General features: G+C 40.0%; 2 protein-coding genes across 9 annotated transcripts in view; one reads left to right on the top strand and one right to left on the bottom strand.

Annotated features, from left to right (window-relative positions):
- The window catches only part of LOC306883954 (neurexin-1a-like), a gene marked incomplete at both ends in the record, with an annotated part of 389273 nt that extends 377251 nt beyond the window's left edge, over nucleotides 1-12022 (top strand). For all 8 annotated transcript variants that reach the window (XM_079439502.1, XM_079439505.1, XM_079439504.1 and 5 more), the window contains one exon: nucleotides 11718-12022. In XM_079439502.1, coding sequence (XP_079295628.1) covers nucleotides 11718-12022 — 305 coding nt within the window. The remainder of the gene's footprint in view (nucleotides 1-11717) is intronic.
- An 886-nt stretch (nucleotides 12023-12908) lies between these two features.
- LOC306883824 (heat shock protein 30-like) lies at nucleotides 12909-14145 on the bottom strand (the record flags this gene model as incomplete). The annotated part of the gene is made up of 2 exons (XM_079439315.1): nucleotides 12909-12920; nucleotides 13525-14145. 2 exons carry the CDS (start codon nucleotides 14143-14145, stop codon nucleotides 12909-12911), a joined length of 633 nt encoding a protein of 210 aa, XP_079295441.1.
- Between the last annotated feature and the right edge of the window lie 4655 nt (nucleotides 14146-18800).

The raw sequence follows: 18800 nt of genomic DNA, 5'->3' as shown, positions 1-18800 counted from the left end.
AGTCACAGATGGTCCTCAGTCCCTGCCACATCCGTCGAGAGTCGTTGAGCTGGAAATGAGACTCAATTCTCTCTCTGTATCTGTGTTTAGCGGCTCTTACTGCGCGTCGGAGAGCATAGCACGATGCTTTGTACTCGCTCATATTCCCAGACTGAAGAGCCTCATTGTAAGCGGCAGTGCGTGTGTTAACCGCGGCACGGATTGTTCTGTCCACCCACGGTTTCTGATTGGAAAATGTCCTTATCGTTATTGTTTCTGTAGCTTGCTCGGTTAGCGTGTTTACGAAGCTTAATGCTACATCCGTGAACTCGCTGACGTCAGAAGAACTCGCCCGGAACATGTCCCAGTCGACGTCATCAAGCGCCGCCTGCAGCATAGCCTCTGAGTGGGAGGACCAGCGCGTCACTACTCTCTGCACCGGAGGTTCCTGAACGAGCCTTTGTTTGTATCCCGGTGTTAGAAAAATTGTGGCATGGTCCGATTTGCCAAAAGCCGGTAGTGAGCGGGCTTTGTAGGCATCCTTGAATTGAGTGTAGCAATGATCCAGTGTGTTTGGTCCTCTAGTTGGACAGGATACATGTTGATAAAAGTTCGGCATGACCTGCTTGAGGTTGGCTTTGTTAAAGTCCCCCGCGATGATAAAGGCAGCGTCAGGATGTTTGTTGATGTAGCCGCTGAGCACATCGTGAAGCTTAGACAAAGCCAATCCGGTGTCCGCCTGTGGTGTAATGTACACAGCAGTAACAATGATCGATGAAAACTCCCGGGGCAGATAAAATGGGCGGCAAATAATGGAAAGATGTTCCAGATGAGGCGAGCAGGAACGCGACTGAATGGAGATATTCCTGGGGTCAAACCATTTCTTGTTGATCATGAAACATACTCCTCCACCCCTGGATTTACCGGCCTCTGCTGTTCTGTCCGTCCGAAAGACAGAGAAGTTATCACTCGGCATTACAGCAGTGTCCGGGACCGAGGACGAAAGCCACGTTTCTGACAAACAAAGGATGTTACAGTCCCTTATGTCCCGTTGGAAACTAATCCTGGCTCTAAGATCGTCCATCTTATTCTCCAAGGATTGGACATTTGCGAGCAGAATGCTCGGGAGAGGAGGACTGTGAGCCCTTTTCCTGAGTCTGACTCGAATTCCAGCGCGCTTCCCGCGGTGTTTCTTGGTCCGTCGCCTCGGGGGGTTATTGTTCGTCTCCGTGTTCCGAAGAATCTCCAGAGGCCACGCAGGATTCGTGGATAAAGTGTCCTGAAGCAGGTTGGTGTAGCGGTTTCCAATGTCCAAAAGTGTTTCTATGTTGTAGGTGATCAGTGCCGACGTGAAATGTGTAAAAAGAGAAAGTAAAAGTAGGGAAAAAAGTAGGTTTAAGCAAAGTCTCAGTGGAGCGACCCGCACGGCGTCCGAACACAGCGGCACCATCTTGGTATCTGGTATTCTGTATTCTGGTACTTTAGAATACTGTTCCATTATTAATGAATAACTACACAAGAACGCATGAGTAATGCAATATTAGCACACTAGTAACTAACAAGAAACTCTGATTAATGAATTAATAGTGCTTAGTCGACTGTGGTAGTTCACTATTAGCTAATCAGTAACTATAATGTTTTTCATACCTCCCTAAGAACTATTGTATACAGGTTCATAATTAATATGAATAATACATAATGAATAATTAATTCTAAAGTACAGGTCATGGTAACCCACTAGTAATGACTCAAGTATTACCAAATTCTTCAAAAGGAATTACTAATTGTTTGGATCTGTATTCTAAAGTGAAGATCATGATAACTCCCTAGCAATTACTGAAGTCAGTGTAAACTTTTAAGGTTTTTGTAAGGTTTTGGTTAGTAATTAATTTTGCTAGATTTGGTAACACTTAAATCATTACTAGTGGGTTACCGTGATCTTCACTTTAGAATACTGATCCAAATAATTAGTAGCTTCTTCAGAAGGATGTAGTAACACTTGAGTCATTACTATCCAAAACCTTACATATATCACAAAAGCTTTAAATGACGTCAGTCAGTATTAGGGAGTTGTGATGCTTTTCACTTTAGAATACTGATCCAAGTAGTTAGTAGTTCCTTTAAAATAATTAGATAATTATTGAGTTATTACTAGTGGGTTACCATCATATTCATTTGAGAATTAATTATACATGCATAATTCACATTAATTATTAACCTGTATACAGTAGTTCTTAGTAGTTCTTCAGGTTATATAAAACAAATAGTAGTTATTGATTAGCTAATAGTGAACTACCCGTTTCAACTGAGCGCTATTACTTACTAAATCAATAATCATAGTTTCTCGTTAGGTAATAGTAGTTACTACAATGTTAATAGTGCATTAGTGACTTGTTCCTGTGTAGTTATTCATTAACAAATGATCAGTATTCTAAAGTGTTACCAAGCATTCTAGTGTTAGAGGGTCAAGTGTAGAATGGAAGAAGTAGAATTGAAGATGGCTAAAGACTCAGCTGTTTGGTTTGAGTTGGGATGGTCATTCTACCAGCAGGAAACAGTTAAGGTAAAGGTCTATGAAAGTAATTTTGTGCTTCTTTGGGATGGCACTACAATGCACTGTTCACATGCAGAATGCAAGATTCTGGAGGGCACATTGGTCTGAACCAGGGGTGTCAAACTCAATTCCTAGAGTGCCAGAGCCCTGCAGAATTTAGTTTCAACCCTAATTAAACACACCTGATCCAACTAATCAGGTCCTTCAGACTTATTTGAAAACTACATGGTTTGTGTGTTGGAACTAAACTCTGCAGAGCTGCAGCCCTCCAGGAACTGAGTTTGACACCCCTGGTCTGAACTAATGAATTTAATTAAGGTAAAGTAGTATAGAGCCAGTGGTTGTTTTTTTAGGCAGACATCAATGCCTTGAATTTTATGCAAGCAGGTATTGGTAGCCAGTGCAAATTGATGAACAAAGGTGTGATGTGCTCTTTTCGGCTCGTTAATGACTAATTTTGCGGCCACATTCTGGATTGGCTGCAGAGGTTTGATAGAACCAGTGGCGTAGGCAGAATTTTATTTTTGGGCACTAGTGACTAACGGACAGAGTTGGACTCAATATTCAGGTCATTTCACACTTTGATCCTATTGAAAAATAAACCATAGAATATAGGGGAAGACTCAAAAAGTAAAATTACCACATCTCCGTCACTGTCAGGAACGTTTTCATTGTCAATATAACATAAAATCATTCACATTAGCCCCAATCCCTAAATACCGTTGCAGATTACAACAACTGTAGTTTAAAAATACTGTGAAACTGTGTAGAAAGAAATCTCTCAGGCCAGGTCACTAATGCACATCTGCTCAACTAATACGAATACAAAACACAGACATGATCATGCATCTGTGTCACTTAAGTCATAAATCAATATACAGTACAAGAGCTACAACCTGTCCACATACAAAATCTTGAGTAGCAGTTAGAAGGAAAATTAAATACAGCTTTATTTTTTTTCTGAAACATTTATTCTAAAGTCATTTAAAATGTTATTTGTAGATTTTAATTTAAATTTAATCATTCTACAGTAAATGCAACCTAGCCTATTCAAGGCACTGTATTTCCTCATCATATTACCTCAAATATATTATACAGTGTGTGCAGAATTATTAGGCAAGTTGATATGCTGGTCATATTTTTTTCCAAGAACATTTGACCAGTTCCAAACCACAACTTAATAACTCTTAATAACTACTATTGATTTTGTATTTAATCATTTGTAAGTGATATATAATTGTCCATGAAGGCTGAAAGTCAAAAACTCCTTATTTCAGGTGTGCAGAATTATTAGGCAGGTTTTCATTTACAGATAAAATGAGCTAAAAAAGAGATTGAACTCAAGAATAAAAGTAAAAAAAATGAAATGCCCATGAGAAGGATGCAATACTAATGCAATAATAGAATTAGCAAAGTTAAGGCATGACCATTGGTCAGCGAAATGCTCATTGGGTCATCACGGTCAGAAAAAACAGGAGGAGAAGAAAAGACACTTTAACTGCAAAAGAATTAAGAATTAATGTGAAGAATTAGGTGAGAAACAATAAGGAACCATTTAGTCTCCAGCGCCATCATTACATTACAGTAATCAAGTCGAGAGAAGATAAATACATTAATTAGTTTCTTAGCATCGTTAAAAGATAAAAAAGGACGAATCTTGGCAATATTTCTCAAATGATAAAAACATATTTTTGTAACTTGATTAATATGGGACTTAAAACTCAGATCACAGTCCAAAGTGACACCCAAGTTCTTTACCTCTTTCTTGGATTGTAAAGCTAAGGAACCCAATTCAGCTTCAATCCTCTCCCGCTCAGGTTTTTTACCCACAATAAGAATTTCGGTTTTATCTTTGTTTAGTTTTAAAAAATTTGCATTCATCCATTTTACGATGCTGGACAGACAATTAGACAATCTTTCTATTACAACAGTGTCTCTGGGTTCAACTGAAATATATAATTGTATATCATCAGCATAAAAATGGTAATTCATTTCGTATTTCTGAATTATGCTACCCAAAGGAAGCATATATAATGAAAATAAAACTGGCCCAAGGATGGAGCCTTGTGGAACACCATAGAGAATGTCATGATTCTTTGATGTACAATCACCTATATTCACTGAAAATGTCCTTGCTGTAATACATGTTTTGAACCAATTCAAAACATTACCTGAAAGACCTATACATTTTTCCAATCTGTTTATTAAAATACAATGATCAACCGTGTCAAATGCTGCATTTAGATCCAGGAGAATTAAAACCGATGCTTTACCTTTGTCTATATTTAATCTCAGATCATTTACTACTTTTAATAATGCTGTTTCCGTGTTATGACCTTGTCTGAAACCTGACTGATATTTCTCTCGAATACTATATTCCTCTAAAAATTGATTAAGCTGTTGCAGTACAACTTTTTCTAAAATCTTACTTAAAAATGAAATATTCGAAATTGGCCTGTAGTTATTAAGGAGAGAATAATCCATGTTAGGTTTCTTTAAAAGTGGTTTCACAACCGCTTTTTTAAAAGCATTAGGACAAATGCCCGTCTCCAGTGAATTATTTACTATGTCAAAGACATAGTCAATCAAACTGTGCGAAATCTTTTTAAAAAAAACTGTTGGTATAGAGTCGAGACAGCTAGAAGAAGAATTTAACTGAGAGATAATTTGTAAAAGATTCTCTTTATTTACTGTCCTGAACATATCCATTTTGTGGTATGGGTAACTTCCCAATTCATCCACAAAAGATTGATCAGTATGAGCAATATCAATTCTAATCTGTGTTATCTTGTCGTTAAAAAATATAGCAAAATCTTCACACATAATTAGGGAGGGCTGATCAAAACAATTTACAGGCTTATTATTTAAAAGACAATCTATGGTAGAGAAAAGTTTTCTAGGATTATTGCTATTTTCGTTAATTATTTTTGAATAAAAAATTTGTCTTTCAGAACGTACAGTTGTTGTGTATTCGGAAATATTAGAAAGCAAAATCTCGTGATGAACAACTAATTTAGTTTTTCTCCACAGACGTTCTGATTTTCGGCATTTCCTTTTAAGATGACAAATACGATCATTTTTCCATGGCATATTCTTCAACACCGACCTTTTTTTTATCTTTTCTGGAGCTACTATATCGAGAGTTGATTTTAACAAGGCATTAAAACTATCAACTTTATCATGTACATTAGGCAAATCCCTCAAAGACAGAGGCGCTTGTCGAATCTCAGTAATAAAAGACTCCGATGTTGATGCATTAAAAAAACGCTTTCTAATTATTTTTTCTTCGGGATGGAATGGAATGTTAATTTTACAATCAAAAAATAAACAAAAATGATCAGAAATTGCTAAATCAGTTATTTCATTTAAGACCCTAACTAAAGCAGTCTCCGTGCTGTGTCCAAACCTAAACCCAGATTGAAAAGGCTCCAGTAGGCTGTTTGTGTAAAGATGAGTTTGGAGTTGGCTAACAACCACTCGCTCAAGGACTTTTGCCAGGAATGGTAAATTAGAAATTGGACGATAATTAGACATCACAGCAATATCACTCCCAGGCTTTTTTAGAACCGGTGTAACTGCTGCCATTTTTAAAACAGGTGAAACAATCCCTTCACTGAGTGAGGCATTGACAATAGCAGTAATGTGGGGTACAATAACAGACAAACAGTTTTTCAATACAGTAGTTGGGAAAGGATCCAATATACAAGTAGTTGAATTCATTGACAAAACAAGTTTGGAAATGAAATGAAAATCAACAACCTTAAAACTTGAGAAAACATGATCAGAGAGATTTGGAGGATGCAACTCAACAAATTCAGACACATGATCACAGGCAATAGAACTATAGATATTGTCAAACTTAGATGAAAAGTAATTAAGAAGCTCATTACACTGCTCGGTAGTGGAACAGTTAATGTTACTAGTAGGTTTAATAAGATTGTTGACTGTTGTAAACAGGACTCTGGGATTAGAGATGTCACTATTAATAATTGTAGAATAGTATGCCATTTTTGCAGATTTGAGAGCATTGTGATATTCAATCTGATGCTGATCAAACATTGATCTATGAACTGTTAGACCAGATTTTTTGTATGTCCGCTCCAACTGCCTGCCTTTAGCTTTCATTCGACGTAACTCAGATGTATACCATGGAGCTGATCTCTTGAAAGAAACAACACGTTTTTTCAATGGGGCAATCTCATCCAGAATACAAGTAAAAACAGCGTTATACTGGTCAACAGAGACCACAACCGGTAAGTCACCAATAGTAAGACTAAGATGGTCAAGATCAATATCACAGATTTTCCTAAAACAGATAGCACGCTCTTTCACAGTCTGCAGGGAAGGAGGAATCAGAGAGAACGTGAGAAGCTTGTGGTCACTTATACATACATCAGTATAATCAAGTTGTTCAATGATTACTCCTACAGTGCAAACCAGATCTAATGTGTGACCGTGTTTATGCGTAGGAAAGTTAACATGCTGAGTGAGGTTAAAACATTCTAAAATGTCCATAAAGCTCACTGTGTTAGTGCAGTCCACGTTATCAACATGAATGTTTAAATCACCAGTTAAGAGAACAACTGGACAGATTGCACTGGCAAGCGTCAGAAACTTCGTCAGAAGCGTCAGTAAATTCTGAGAAAAACACAGAGTTAGGTTGTAAGGGAACTGTTGTGTGTGTGTGTCATGTGTTCCTGCCTCTTGTGCCCTTATTTGGTTTGTTTCCTGTCCTTGTTAAGCGTAATCATTAGTTAATTCTTGTCTAGCCGTGTTCGTCTCGTTATCTATGATTTACCTGTGTATATTAGTCCTGTCTGTTCAGTTAAACTTCGTCTGGTCTACTCGTTATCCCCGGTGTTGGATGTCTGTGTCTTGCCTTGCCTTGCCTTGCCTTGCCTTGCCTTGCCCTGCCTTGATGTTATAAGTAAAGATTATTATTTGAAGTTATATCCTCGTCTGCGTGTTCCTGGTTCCTCCCTCGTGTGTGCACCGTGACAGAAGACCAGACCCAAAACAGTAAGCGGCGCCCCTTCACCTCGTTTTGTTTTCAGTTTTTCAAAAGTCTTGTTTTGTTCCTGTTTTGTCTGTTACTTGCGGCATGGAAGTCGCCACTCGACATCCCGCCTTAGCCCACTGCAAGTCGGCGTGGGAGTTCGGCAGGATTACCGCGAGTGCCGCGAGTCCGCTGGCCGCGAGCCCTGCAGTCTGACGATCGCGGGAGAAGTTCGCCGTTGTCCGCGGCTCATCCAACCCGCCGATCGTGGGAGATATCCGCCGCCGTCCGCGGCTCCCAACCTCGCCGCTCACACCGAGCCCGCCGTTCGCGGGAGTTCACGCCGCCGTCCGTGGGGAAAGCCCACCCACCGTCGGCGGCTCCCCTATTCACGCCGCTACCCGCGGCTCACCGGCCCCGCCGTTCGCGGGAGATCACGTCGCCGTCCGTGGGGAAAGCCCACCCACCGTCGGCGGCTCCCCTGTTCACGCCGCCGTCCGCGGCTTCCCTGTGCACGCCGCCGATCAGCCTCTGACTCAATGCCCGCCGGCCAGCCGCTGACTCAAGCCCGCCGGATTGCCGCTGACTCAAGCCCATCGGTCGCCTTTACCCTCTCCGTGGATCTAGTCCACACGTCATGGCCAGGAGTGCCGTGTGTATGTCTCGTTGTGCCCACAGGAACATTTTAACTTACCTTGTCTTGTCCATGGAGACTCGTCTGGGGCAGGCGGCTCCTTGAGTTGTGGCCATGGAGGCCAGTCGCAGCCGCTTGCCCCCCCTGTCGCAGAAGTGGAGGAGGTTGCTGAGGGACCCTGTGAGGGCCCCTGACTCCTCGTCATGCCCAGAGGAAGCCTCAGCTTCCTAGCCAGCCCAGGAGGGCTTCTGGTTCCTGTGGGATGTCCTGTTTGTCTGACCCTGGAGGGTTTCTGTCGTGTCTTGTCGTGTTTTGTCTGTCTAGCCCCGGAGGGCTCCTGATACCCCCTGGATTCCCCATGGAAATTTTGGGGGGGGGTAGTAGAGCTCTGGGTGGAGTGGGTGGGCCGAAGAAGGATGCCATGGCCACAGTTACCACCTGCCATGGCCTCCTGAGCTCCCTGCTCCGCCATGGGTCCTGTCTGTCTGTTCCGCTCTGGAGGTCCCCGTCCTGTGGTCCGTGTCTGTCCTGAGAGGCCTCCAGAGCGCCCACCCCCCCCCCCCTCCCCGATGGAACTGTTAAGGCTCGGGACGAGCCTTTCGGGAGGGGGGAGTAATGTAAGGGAACTGTTGTGTGTGTGTGTCATGTGTTCCTGCCTCTTGTGCCCTTATTTGGTTTGTTTCCTGTCCTTGTTAAGCGTAATCATTAGTTAATTCTTGTCTAGCCGTGTTCGTCTCGTTATCTATGATTTACCTGTGTATATTAGTCCTGTCTGTTCAGTTAAACTTCGTCTGGTCTACTCGTTATCCCCGGTGTTGGATGTCTGTGTCTTGCCTTGCCTTGCCTTGCCTTGCCTTGCCCTGCCTTGATGTTATAAGTAAAGATTATTATTTGAAGTTATATCCTCGTCTGCGTGTTCCTGGTTCCTCCCTCGTGTGTGCACCGTGACATAGGTTTGGGAGGATGATAAATATTTAACACCAAAACTGGTGAGAGACCATTCAATTTAAATGCCAAGCATTCAAATGATGAAAAACAAGGCAATGAGACTTCAGTTAAAACAACATCAGTTCGATAAATGACAGCAAGACTGCCACCTCTACCGGTGAAACGCGGCCGGTCTATATAGGTGTAACCAGGCGGAACACATATATTTAGATTAAGATTAAACGTGAACCACGTTTCACAAAGGCAGAAAAAGTCCAGTTCTTTGTCCACAACAATGTCACAGATTGAAGCCGCTTTGTTGTTTATAGAGCGAGCGTTTAGATGCGCAAACCTTATTGTGTCAAGGCGGACACCTCCACTAGATGCAGTAGACTTCTGAAGGTAGGAGAAGTTCGCAGGACAAACACGACGCGGAGATAGATGGCGACAATCCAAGCGCCTCTGAGTCCAAAAAGACCTTATACCGGCACCGCTTGTTAGCAAATTCCGGCGGGAGCCTCGATGAACGTATTTTGGCCGGCGAAGGAGATGTAGCGAGCACAGTGTATCCAAGACACATGTAGCAGGAGGTGCAGAGTGATCAAACTGAAAAAGTTCCGGAGCAGAGTATTTTAGCATGATGAAGTTCGGGTGATCAAAGTACATCTTGCCGTAAACTCCAAATAAAACTAGAACTAAAACAAGTAAAATGAGAAAGGCCGCATATTAGCAGCTGATAGGTGATGGAGAAGCGGCAACCACATTGCACCAGCGTCCTCTCACACCACCATCCGGATGCCACGTCACCAAATGACTGATTGATTATTAACAAAGGCATTAAGTGTATTTGACTTCATGTGACGCTGTGCAGGCCAAAGACCAATCTGCACTTTTCCTGTAATATTATTGTTATATTGTGCCATGTTTATCAAAACTTTCCAGGAGGCGTCCAGTGTACAATATGATGTAAAATGTAATGAATAATTAACAATAACTAATTATATTATTAAATCATAAAAATATATGTTATAAAAATGTATTATTATATATAATAATTTATTCTTGAATATGTCATCTGACTTGCCGTGTAGCCACAGCTTTGTTGGCAATGCAAAGAAAACAAGAGGAAAGCTGGTGCAGACAACTCTGCTTTAAAAAGCCTGCAACAAATTGTACAAAAACCTTTTAATCCCAACAACACCTTCATCTGCTTCACCTTTGTCAGATGCGCTTCAGGAGATGAAGGTAGGTCAGAAGATGAGATTGCTCCTGCTGTGACACTTGCCAGAGGATGAGGCAGGGCATCCTAGTCATCTCTAGTCAAACACAGCTTGGGCAAAAGGAAAAAAAAATCTGAAGGTGATTCAGAGCATGTGAGTCATGAAGATGTAGCCTCTACACTGTCAGTCATATATTTGTATGGCCTCATTCAGGTGAACACTTTTATCGACAAGTCCTTTTACTGAATAGAAGAACATGGCTTTCTTTCTGTAAGAAAACACTCCCTCTTTTGCTCTGTGTCTGGGATTTTTGTGAGTGATCATTTTATATGTTAGAAGGAATGGAAGCACATACAAGTAAGAGGAAAATGAGACGAGCAGTTTGTGTTGATGCCAACCTTCTATGGTCAAGTCTGGAATAGCTGGACAGCCAAATGTCAGCTCTCAGAAATCAGATCAAAATACTGAAATTCCCAATAAAGTTGAGTCTCTCAATCCAATCCTGCACAACACTTGTTGGACTCAATGTGGAAAGCCAAGCACACCAAAACAATGACATATCTGCACTGCTCAATTCAGCACAGACAGTTAGCCGCTTAGTAGAGGTAGTTAAACAGTTCAGATTTCAAAGAAATATTATAAATCCAGAAGACTCTGTCAAACAATAATACCTACTTACCAAGCATTATAAGAATTATTTAGCTCATCTAAATATATGCACTTTTGTCTTGGTTTGTAATTTACTTTATAATTGAGTGGTCTGCATATTCACATACTTTTTATTTTGAGGCAGCATACACTTACATATAGTGCTTGTGAGAGTATGTTGCTCTTTATGAACCACAAGTAGCCTGTTTTGCCTGTTTATCATTGAATTTTGATGTTGCCTATGGTCATGTAATTGCATGAATACTTACAATATAATCATATTTTTCGAGGTACTGACTTGAAAAAGCAGTTACTATTATTTGACCATGAGGGTGGTATGACCTCTCTACTGTTCAGGATGACGAGGGGTGTCTCACACATAAGGATCTGTTTACAGCTTTATATTATATTGAAAGAGCTCTTGCGTTTTGAAGCTAGCTCATGTTGGAGATGTGGCCTGTCGGGTAGTGCATGTACTCAGTTTCACCATCTCTGATTAAAAGTCAGAAGCAGCGGCATTTGTAGCAGGAAACCTACACAGGTCAGCTACTTTTTTATTTTATTTATTCATTTATTTATGTATTTATTTATTCTGTGTGTTTGTGTGTATCAATACTTGGATCAATATGATAAAGCTCATTTGTGTGGGAAAGCTGCAAGTATCTCACATATACTAAAGAGTATTCCAAATTGTCCCAGCTGGTGAATTTTAGTGAAACATGTTTGATGGACTGACCCTTGGTGTTTTTGTTTCTTCAGCTAACCCTACAGGTCCTGGGGTGAAGAGCTATCCTGGTCAGTCAGAGGTTTTCCGTGAGTCCAGCAGTACCACAGGCATGGTGGTCGGCATCGTCGTTGCTGCCGCACTTTGCATCCTCATCCTTCTCTATGCCATGTACAAATACCGTAACCGTGACGAAGGATCGTACCATGTGGATGAGAGCCGCAACTACATTTGCAATTCAGCCCAGTCAAATGGAACAGTTGTAAAGGAGAAACCAATGGATGGCACCAGTAGTGTCAGCAAGAGCAAGAAAAACAAAAACAAGGAGTATTATGTGTGATACTATTATTCCTGGTCCTTACAGGAACATCATTCTCATCCACACTTCTCATAAAAGTCAAATATAAGACCTACTCATGTAAAATAACAAAGACTGAGAGATTATGGAAAGCATTTCATATATTAAACAGCGGTACAGTGGAAATCTTCAATATTTAATTCATGCACATTGGAATGAATGACAGAACTGATGGACAGACACTTGCGGATGTTCAGGAAATGTCCAGCAGGCTGGTCGGAGTAAGACACGCTGATTAAATACCCAACAATTACCCATAAGTGATGGAAAGATTACCTAATCCACCCAGACTCCGGCACTTTCTTGTGTAACAAATGCAAGAAGAAGGGAATGAAGAGTGAGTAATGGACTAATACAAAATGTCTTTCTGTTTTGTGTTTTGTTTTCCTGAAGCATCACTGAAGACTGAGAGAATAAGAAAGGACAGAACAAGTCTCTCAGGCTTGATAAGTATTATAGAGCTAATGTAAATTTGACAGATGGTAAAAGGGATTAAGATTATGGCATTATCTTTGGCAAACAAATGGCTGCAAAACAGTTGTGGATATCTCAGTGATAATGGATTCAATGTCTTATTTAATGTTTCTATACAGTAAAACTACAACTGTGTGCTTTTTGGACTGTCACAAATTTGTGTTTTATAACCTGTTGCATTGAGGATGCAAACTTTATCTACTCCTTGTCAGAAAAAAAACCCCACAAAAGAATCTTACGTGTCTATTATAGAATTTATAGATATCAACAATGCCATGTTTTTTTTATTTGCAATGTTTTTTTCATCATGTTACCCGTAAATAGTTTTCTGCGAATGAATGTTCAAATATAGTTTGTAATATATGTGTGCACATACACATTTAGAGTCCATGTTTTAGAAGATACTCTGAAAGACACACAAAACAATGAAGCCAGAGCCTTCCAAAGACATATCACTACCAATAAACTCCCAAAACTCCCATGAGATGTATCTCAGCCTGCAGTGAGAGATGAGATGAATCCATGTGTGTGTGTGCTTACACACCCTCAAAATGTAATCATAAATCAGATTAATTTACTCATTTCTGTCTCGAGTATGTGTCTGTGTGTCTCCCTCATTTCCTGCTTTTAGAACAAGAGACAGGAGAACTGTTTTTGAGCTAAACCAATAAAATTCATTTGACTTATTTTTTAGATCTGTATTACTTTTTTATACAGTATTTTGTTTCTAAGATGTCCAAATGATATGTATCAAAATAGTTTTGAAACATTGATCAAGCAAATAAAATATTACCCAGAATGAATTATTTTCTCTAAAATAATTTATGAATATGTGCTGTCTTGGATAAATGCAAAATCTTTACTTATGTATTTAGTTGGTTAATTAGTTAGTGTGTTACATATATTTATATTTACAGAATATTTTATATAATACCACTCTGATTCTTATATATAAATGCAAATCTAGTGAAATGAAATATTATTTGAGATTGTCCAGCAGAGGGTTGTACTCTGTCCTCAGTGCTTTCGGGATTGTTGAGTGTCGTCTGTGTGGCGCTGGAGTCGTGTTGTGTCTCGGCTGTCTCTGGCTGTGTTGTCTTCACAGTTTGACAGTCAATGGGCAGCATCCTCTCAGCTGCTTCAGATGGCTGATTTACTGGTGCCTGTATGTAGAGCTTTCCATCAGCCATGGAGCAGGTCACCGCCTCAGGATTCACTCCTTGAGGCAGATCAAACACCCGTCTGAACTCTTGGCTTCTGTAAGAGTACGAGCCCTTCCCATCCTCCTGCTTCTTCTCGCTCTTTCCGCTGACATGCAGCCTCCTGCCCACCTGTCTGACTGACAGTTCTTCTGGGGAAAAGTCTTCAGTGTCCAGCGTCAAAGCAAAGCCGCTTCCCTCGTTCTCCATGGTGCAGGCGACTGGGTACATCTCCTGCGAGGGTGGCATCTGCTGGATCTCCTCAAAGATCTTGTGCTGAAGTTTCTCCAGCTGCTCCAGGCTGCTCTTCAGCTCCTGCAGTTGCTCTCCATGTCTGTAAAGAGATATGATCTCCGGCCAGAGACTGTGTACTGGCCAGTCCATTCCCATGAATGAGCTGAGGGAAGGCTGGAATCCATGTAGGCTCAACATTTTCAGTGGCTTTTGTGGTCTACTTTTGCTCCTCAGTCGAGTTGTCTCTCTGGTGGCGTCTTAAGGCTTTTAGCTTTGACTCCAGATCTGTGAGTGTCTTAGCTTTATACTGTGTGTTCATCAGCACCAGCAAGTTCATGAAGTTTCCAGGTAGTTCTGGATTCCTCCATTGGGGGCAGCATAGAGAGAACTGATGATGCCTCACCAGTCACACTCTCATTTTAGAAGATGACCAATAAACATCTATTAAACTGAATTTATTGATTTATTAGTTTATGTAATGTTTTTACACAACTTGCAGATAAATACAGAACTCTTTTTTAAAATAACTTTTTTTTTTATTTTTGGTTATTCACAAGCCTACTATATTTTAAAAGAGATTTGCTTTTATAAATGATAAACACTCAGGGGTTGCAGCTAATTAATATGTTCTACATTATATGAGGTCTATCTCTTATTTGTATAGGTCAGTTATCACTTGGGTTGAGTATCATTTAAATTTTATCAATTCCAATTCCCAGTTTCGATTCCAATGTGTTTAAAAAATTTTATCAAACATTTATCCTGTGTTTATTTTTGTAAATCATTTAATTGCAGCTGAATATGAACAAAAATCAACAGGCTAAATAAAAACTGGACTCTTTAAGAGCTGTTTGTATGCAAACTAGAGCTACATGATTCTGGATTTTCTTTTTTTTTTCAATGGAAGTTGTGGTTCTCTCACAATTCTGAAGTAAAACATTAGACAACTAAACAAAATCATTTATGAATGAATGATTCAATGACTCACTCAAGATTATGTACTTGTTTCCTTATTGGATGAATCAGCGTTTAAAAAAAAAAAATCTCTTGTATGATTCAAAGACAAATACATTTTAACAGCCCCTTTTTGCCACTAACTGGCGTAGCAATGTAATCGATAAATCTTCATTTGAAGTGCCAAATTACTTTCAAAAAGTGATTTACTCTATTTTAATCGCTACCATACAAATCAGAGTTTATATCGTTTATAAGTACTTTTATTCCAGTACTTTTGTGATTTGAATGTTTGTAACACAGAAATAATGGTAATGTGTGGTTGAAGAGACTGTGAAGCGGTTTCATTCATGACAAAAAGTGGATAAAGTGCTGGACTCATGTGTGCCTAATTTATATCTCCTGTGTGGCGCTGTATTCATCTTCAACTTAATTCCCATTTTATTCATCAAAACTTCTCTTGCAAGACAATGGTTTGCTTGATCCAGCCCCTACAGACTAGTCCTGACTTCAGCAGTGGCTCATAGTGGGGATAAAATAATTACCCTTTTCAGGTTGAATTTTAGCCTGATTGGCTCATGTTATGTAATATCTTGAATATGTTCAAATTTTGAATAAGCAATTGGCTAAACTGCTACATAGAGAGATCGACCACAGGAAGAAGGTATAGGACAGTGGGGTACGGTACCTCTGCGGTTACGTGAGATGACGGAGCGGTGTACGCAAACTAAATTCTGAATTTTGGCATTCATTTAATTCTACCCCAACTTAAAATATAGCATTAAAACCGAACGTATTTCTGACAAGCAAAATGCCACTTCTAATGTAAAAACAGGAAAATGGGAGTACTGTAAACGGTCAAATACATGATATCCAATCAGCTTACCTCATGTTTGGGGTCAGAAAGGATGACATCCAGACAAGCAGCGTACATTGAGATTGATTTAAACTCTCTTCGATACAGACATCAAGAATGCAAATTACCCTGAATATCCAAACGATGGCAAATGTGACATTAATTTTTACAACAGTTCAACAAAAAAGGGTAATATTAAGTGAACATTTTACATTTTAAATGTAGCCTATATTTTAAACAGATTATTGTCATGTTTGTTCTATTTTGCAACAAAATAATAATAGTTCCGATGAAATCCGTATCATCTGGTGTGCGTCTCCAAGCAGCATACAGAAGTGTTCGTTAGTGAACGAATCTGTGGCTTTGAACGATTCGGAGAATCAGTGATTAATAACCCATCCATAACTAGCCTACAGCATTTTGCTTTGTTACTGAATGAATGACTGAATGAATGACGCGACGCCTGGCTCATTGAGACAGTGACTTGCCGCCACCTACTGGTGGTTTATTTTTAAATCTACAAGTAGGCTATCACTTTGATTTATTTCTTTATTTATTATATAAATAATTCACTTAATGGGATGTTAAGAATATGACATAAAACATGACATACAATTAATAAGGATAGAAAATCTTTGACCCTATGAAGGTAAAAAATGCATCTATAAACCAATTTAAAGGGGCAAATATTGTCCTTTAACAGAAAAGTTGTGACAGCGGTCTAAGTGTAAGCGAGGGGTACGCAGAAGAATGTTAAATGCCCTGGGGGTACGCCACTGTAAAAAGTTTCAGAACCGCTGGTCTAGGACATACAGGGAAAGCATGTATTTTGTACACATGATTTTTTTATCATATCATTGTAGTGAATTTGCTTTCGCCAACATAGCGAGGCAAAATATTGTAGTGATGGGTACTCGTGTCACCAATAATGTTATGATTTTTGGATCATGTGTCACTTAATGTGCGATAATGAGTACATCACATAAGAAAGATTGATGGGATCCGGGGCTGGATTGGGACACAATTTCAGGCCGGGAAATCTCACACTCATCCAGGCCACACAGAAAAAAAGGGGCCAAAATTGTAGCTTTTGGGAAACAACAGCTTGTCACTGGACCTGTACTCTTAAAAGGACATCTTTATACCTTTTTTACCCCTAAAAGGTACATATTTGTACCTTAAAGTAGTCATTTCTACCCTTAAAGGTGGGGTATGTATTTTTCAAAAACGCTTTAGAAGACTGCGTCGGGCCCAGTACCAAAACAAACTTGTAGCCAATCAGCAGTAAGGGGCGTGTCTACTCATGATGTGGAGGAGAGAGCGCTCATCAGTCGTGGCCTAATGGTTAGAGAGTCGGACTTGTAACCTGAAGGTCGTGGGTTCGAGTCTCGGGCCGGCAGGGATTGTAGGTGGAGGGAGTGAATGTCCAGCGCTCTCTCCACCCTCAATACCACGACTGAGGTGCCCTTGAGCAAGACACCGAACCCCCAACTGCTCCCCGGGCGCCGCAGCATAAAATGGCTGCCCACTGCTCCGGGTGTGTGTTCACGGTGTGTGTGTGTTCACTGCTGTGTGTGTGTGTGTTCACTGCTGTGTGTGTGTGTGTGTGTGTTCACTGCTGTGTGTGTGTGTGGTCACTGCTGTGTGTGTGTGTGTGTGTGTGTGTTCACTGCTGTGTGTGTGTGTGTGTGTGTTCACTGCTGTGTGTGTGTGTGTGTTCACTGCTGTGTGTGTGTGTTCACTGCTGTGTGTGTGTGTGTGTTCACTGCTGTGTGTGTGCACGTTGGATGGGTTAAATGCAGAGCATCAATTCCGAGTATGGGTCACCATACTTGGCCGTATGTCACTTCACTTTCACTTTATTTTGATAGTCCACTTTAGACATTCTACTAACTATAAGTAACTTTATAACTACATGTCAACTGCATGTCTACTAATTCTCATTAATTTGCAGCTACATGTCTACTAACTCTCAGTAGGGTAGGTTTAGGGTTAGTAGAGTAAGTTGACATATACTTGTAAAGTTTCTGATAGTCAGTATGTTGTATGTTGTGGACCCATCAAAATAAAGTGTTAGAAGATATTAAGCAGACAGTCTACTAATACTCTAATGACTGCTAGTTGGCATGTATTTGCAAAGTTACTTACTGTTAGTAGAATGTCTAAAGTGGACTATCAAAATAAAGTGTTACCGAGATGGCAGATAAAAAACAAAAGAGGAAAACGTCTGCGAACAAAAGAACCGTGTCTACACCGGACACAGTCTGGACGCGACCATTGAAAATCATTTGAAATTTGTGTCAATACGTCATAAATAGAACGTGCTGAACAACTCAATTCAACTTTTATTTATAGAGCACTTTCAAAACCACTAGAATGGACCAAAGTGCTGTCCATAATTAATAAGAATACTAAAATTCATACAAACATAAAATAACATTAAGACATGACAAAAAGCCAATCCTTCACAATTCTCCAACCCAATTAAACGCCAAAAGCTTGATTAAATAAATAGGTCTTCAAGTCCTTTTTAAAAATGTCCATGCTTGACGCTGATTTTATGGATAACGGTACAATACAATGCATTTAATAAATAAACATCCAACAGTAGTGATGTTAATGAAACAGTCGAACATGTTATAATGTAGAGAATAAGGGTGAACAGTTTACAATTAAGAATTTATTAAATCCGGAAAGAAATACTAAATTATTATTGTTACAATATTTGGGAAGAACTGGTTTGAACAAGCGAGAATAAGTGTTTATATATTTTTATTTATTTATTTTTTTCTCCTTCAAATCCCGCTTGAGAGGATGAGGGTGGATGGAGGAGAGAGAGGAGAAAAGGAAAGATAAAGGTGTTTGAAGATGGTTTGTAAGGTTAATTAGGAGATTTTAGGTAGAGTGTCAAAGGTCCATTTCAGAGATAGGTGGCGGTAATGCACTTATAAGTCTGCGATCCGCCATAAAGCTAGAAAATGAAGAAGAAGAAGAGGACTTTTATTTTGATCTGGCGATCTGACGTCATCAGGCTGCGCCACGC

This window comes from Barbus barbus, assembly GCF_936440315.1.
Source record: "Barbus barbus genome assembly, chromosome: 18".
NCBI classification, from domain to species: domain Eukaryota; kingdom Metazoa; phylum Chordata; class Actinopteri; order Cypriniformes; family Cyprinidae; genus Barbus; species Barbus barbus.
Note: the sequence above shows the minus strand (reverse complement) of the source record. Positions and strands in the feature narration are given on the sequence as shown.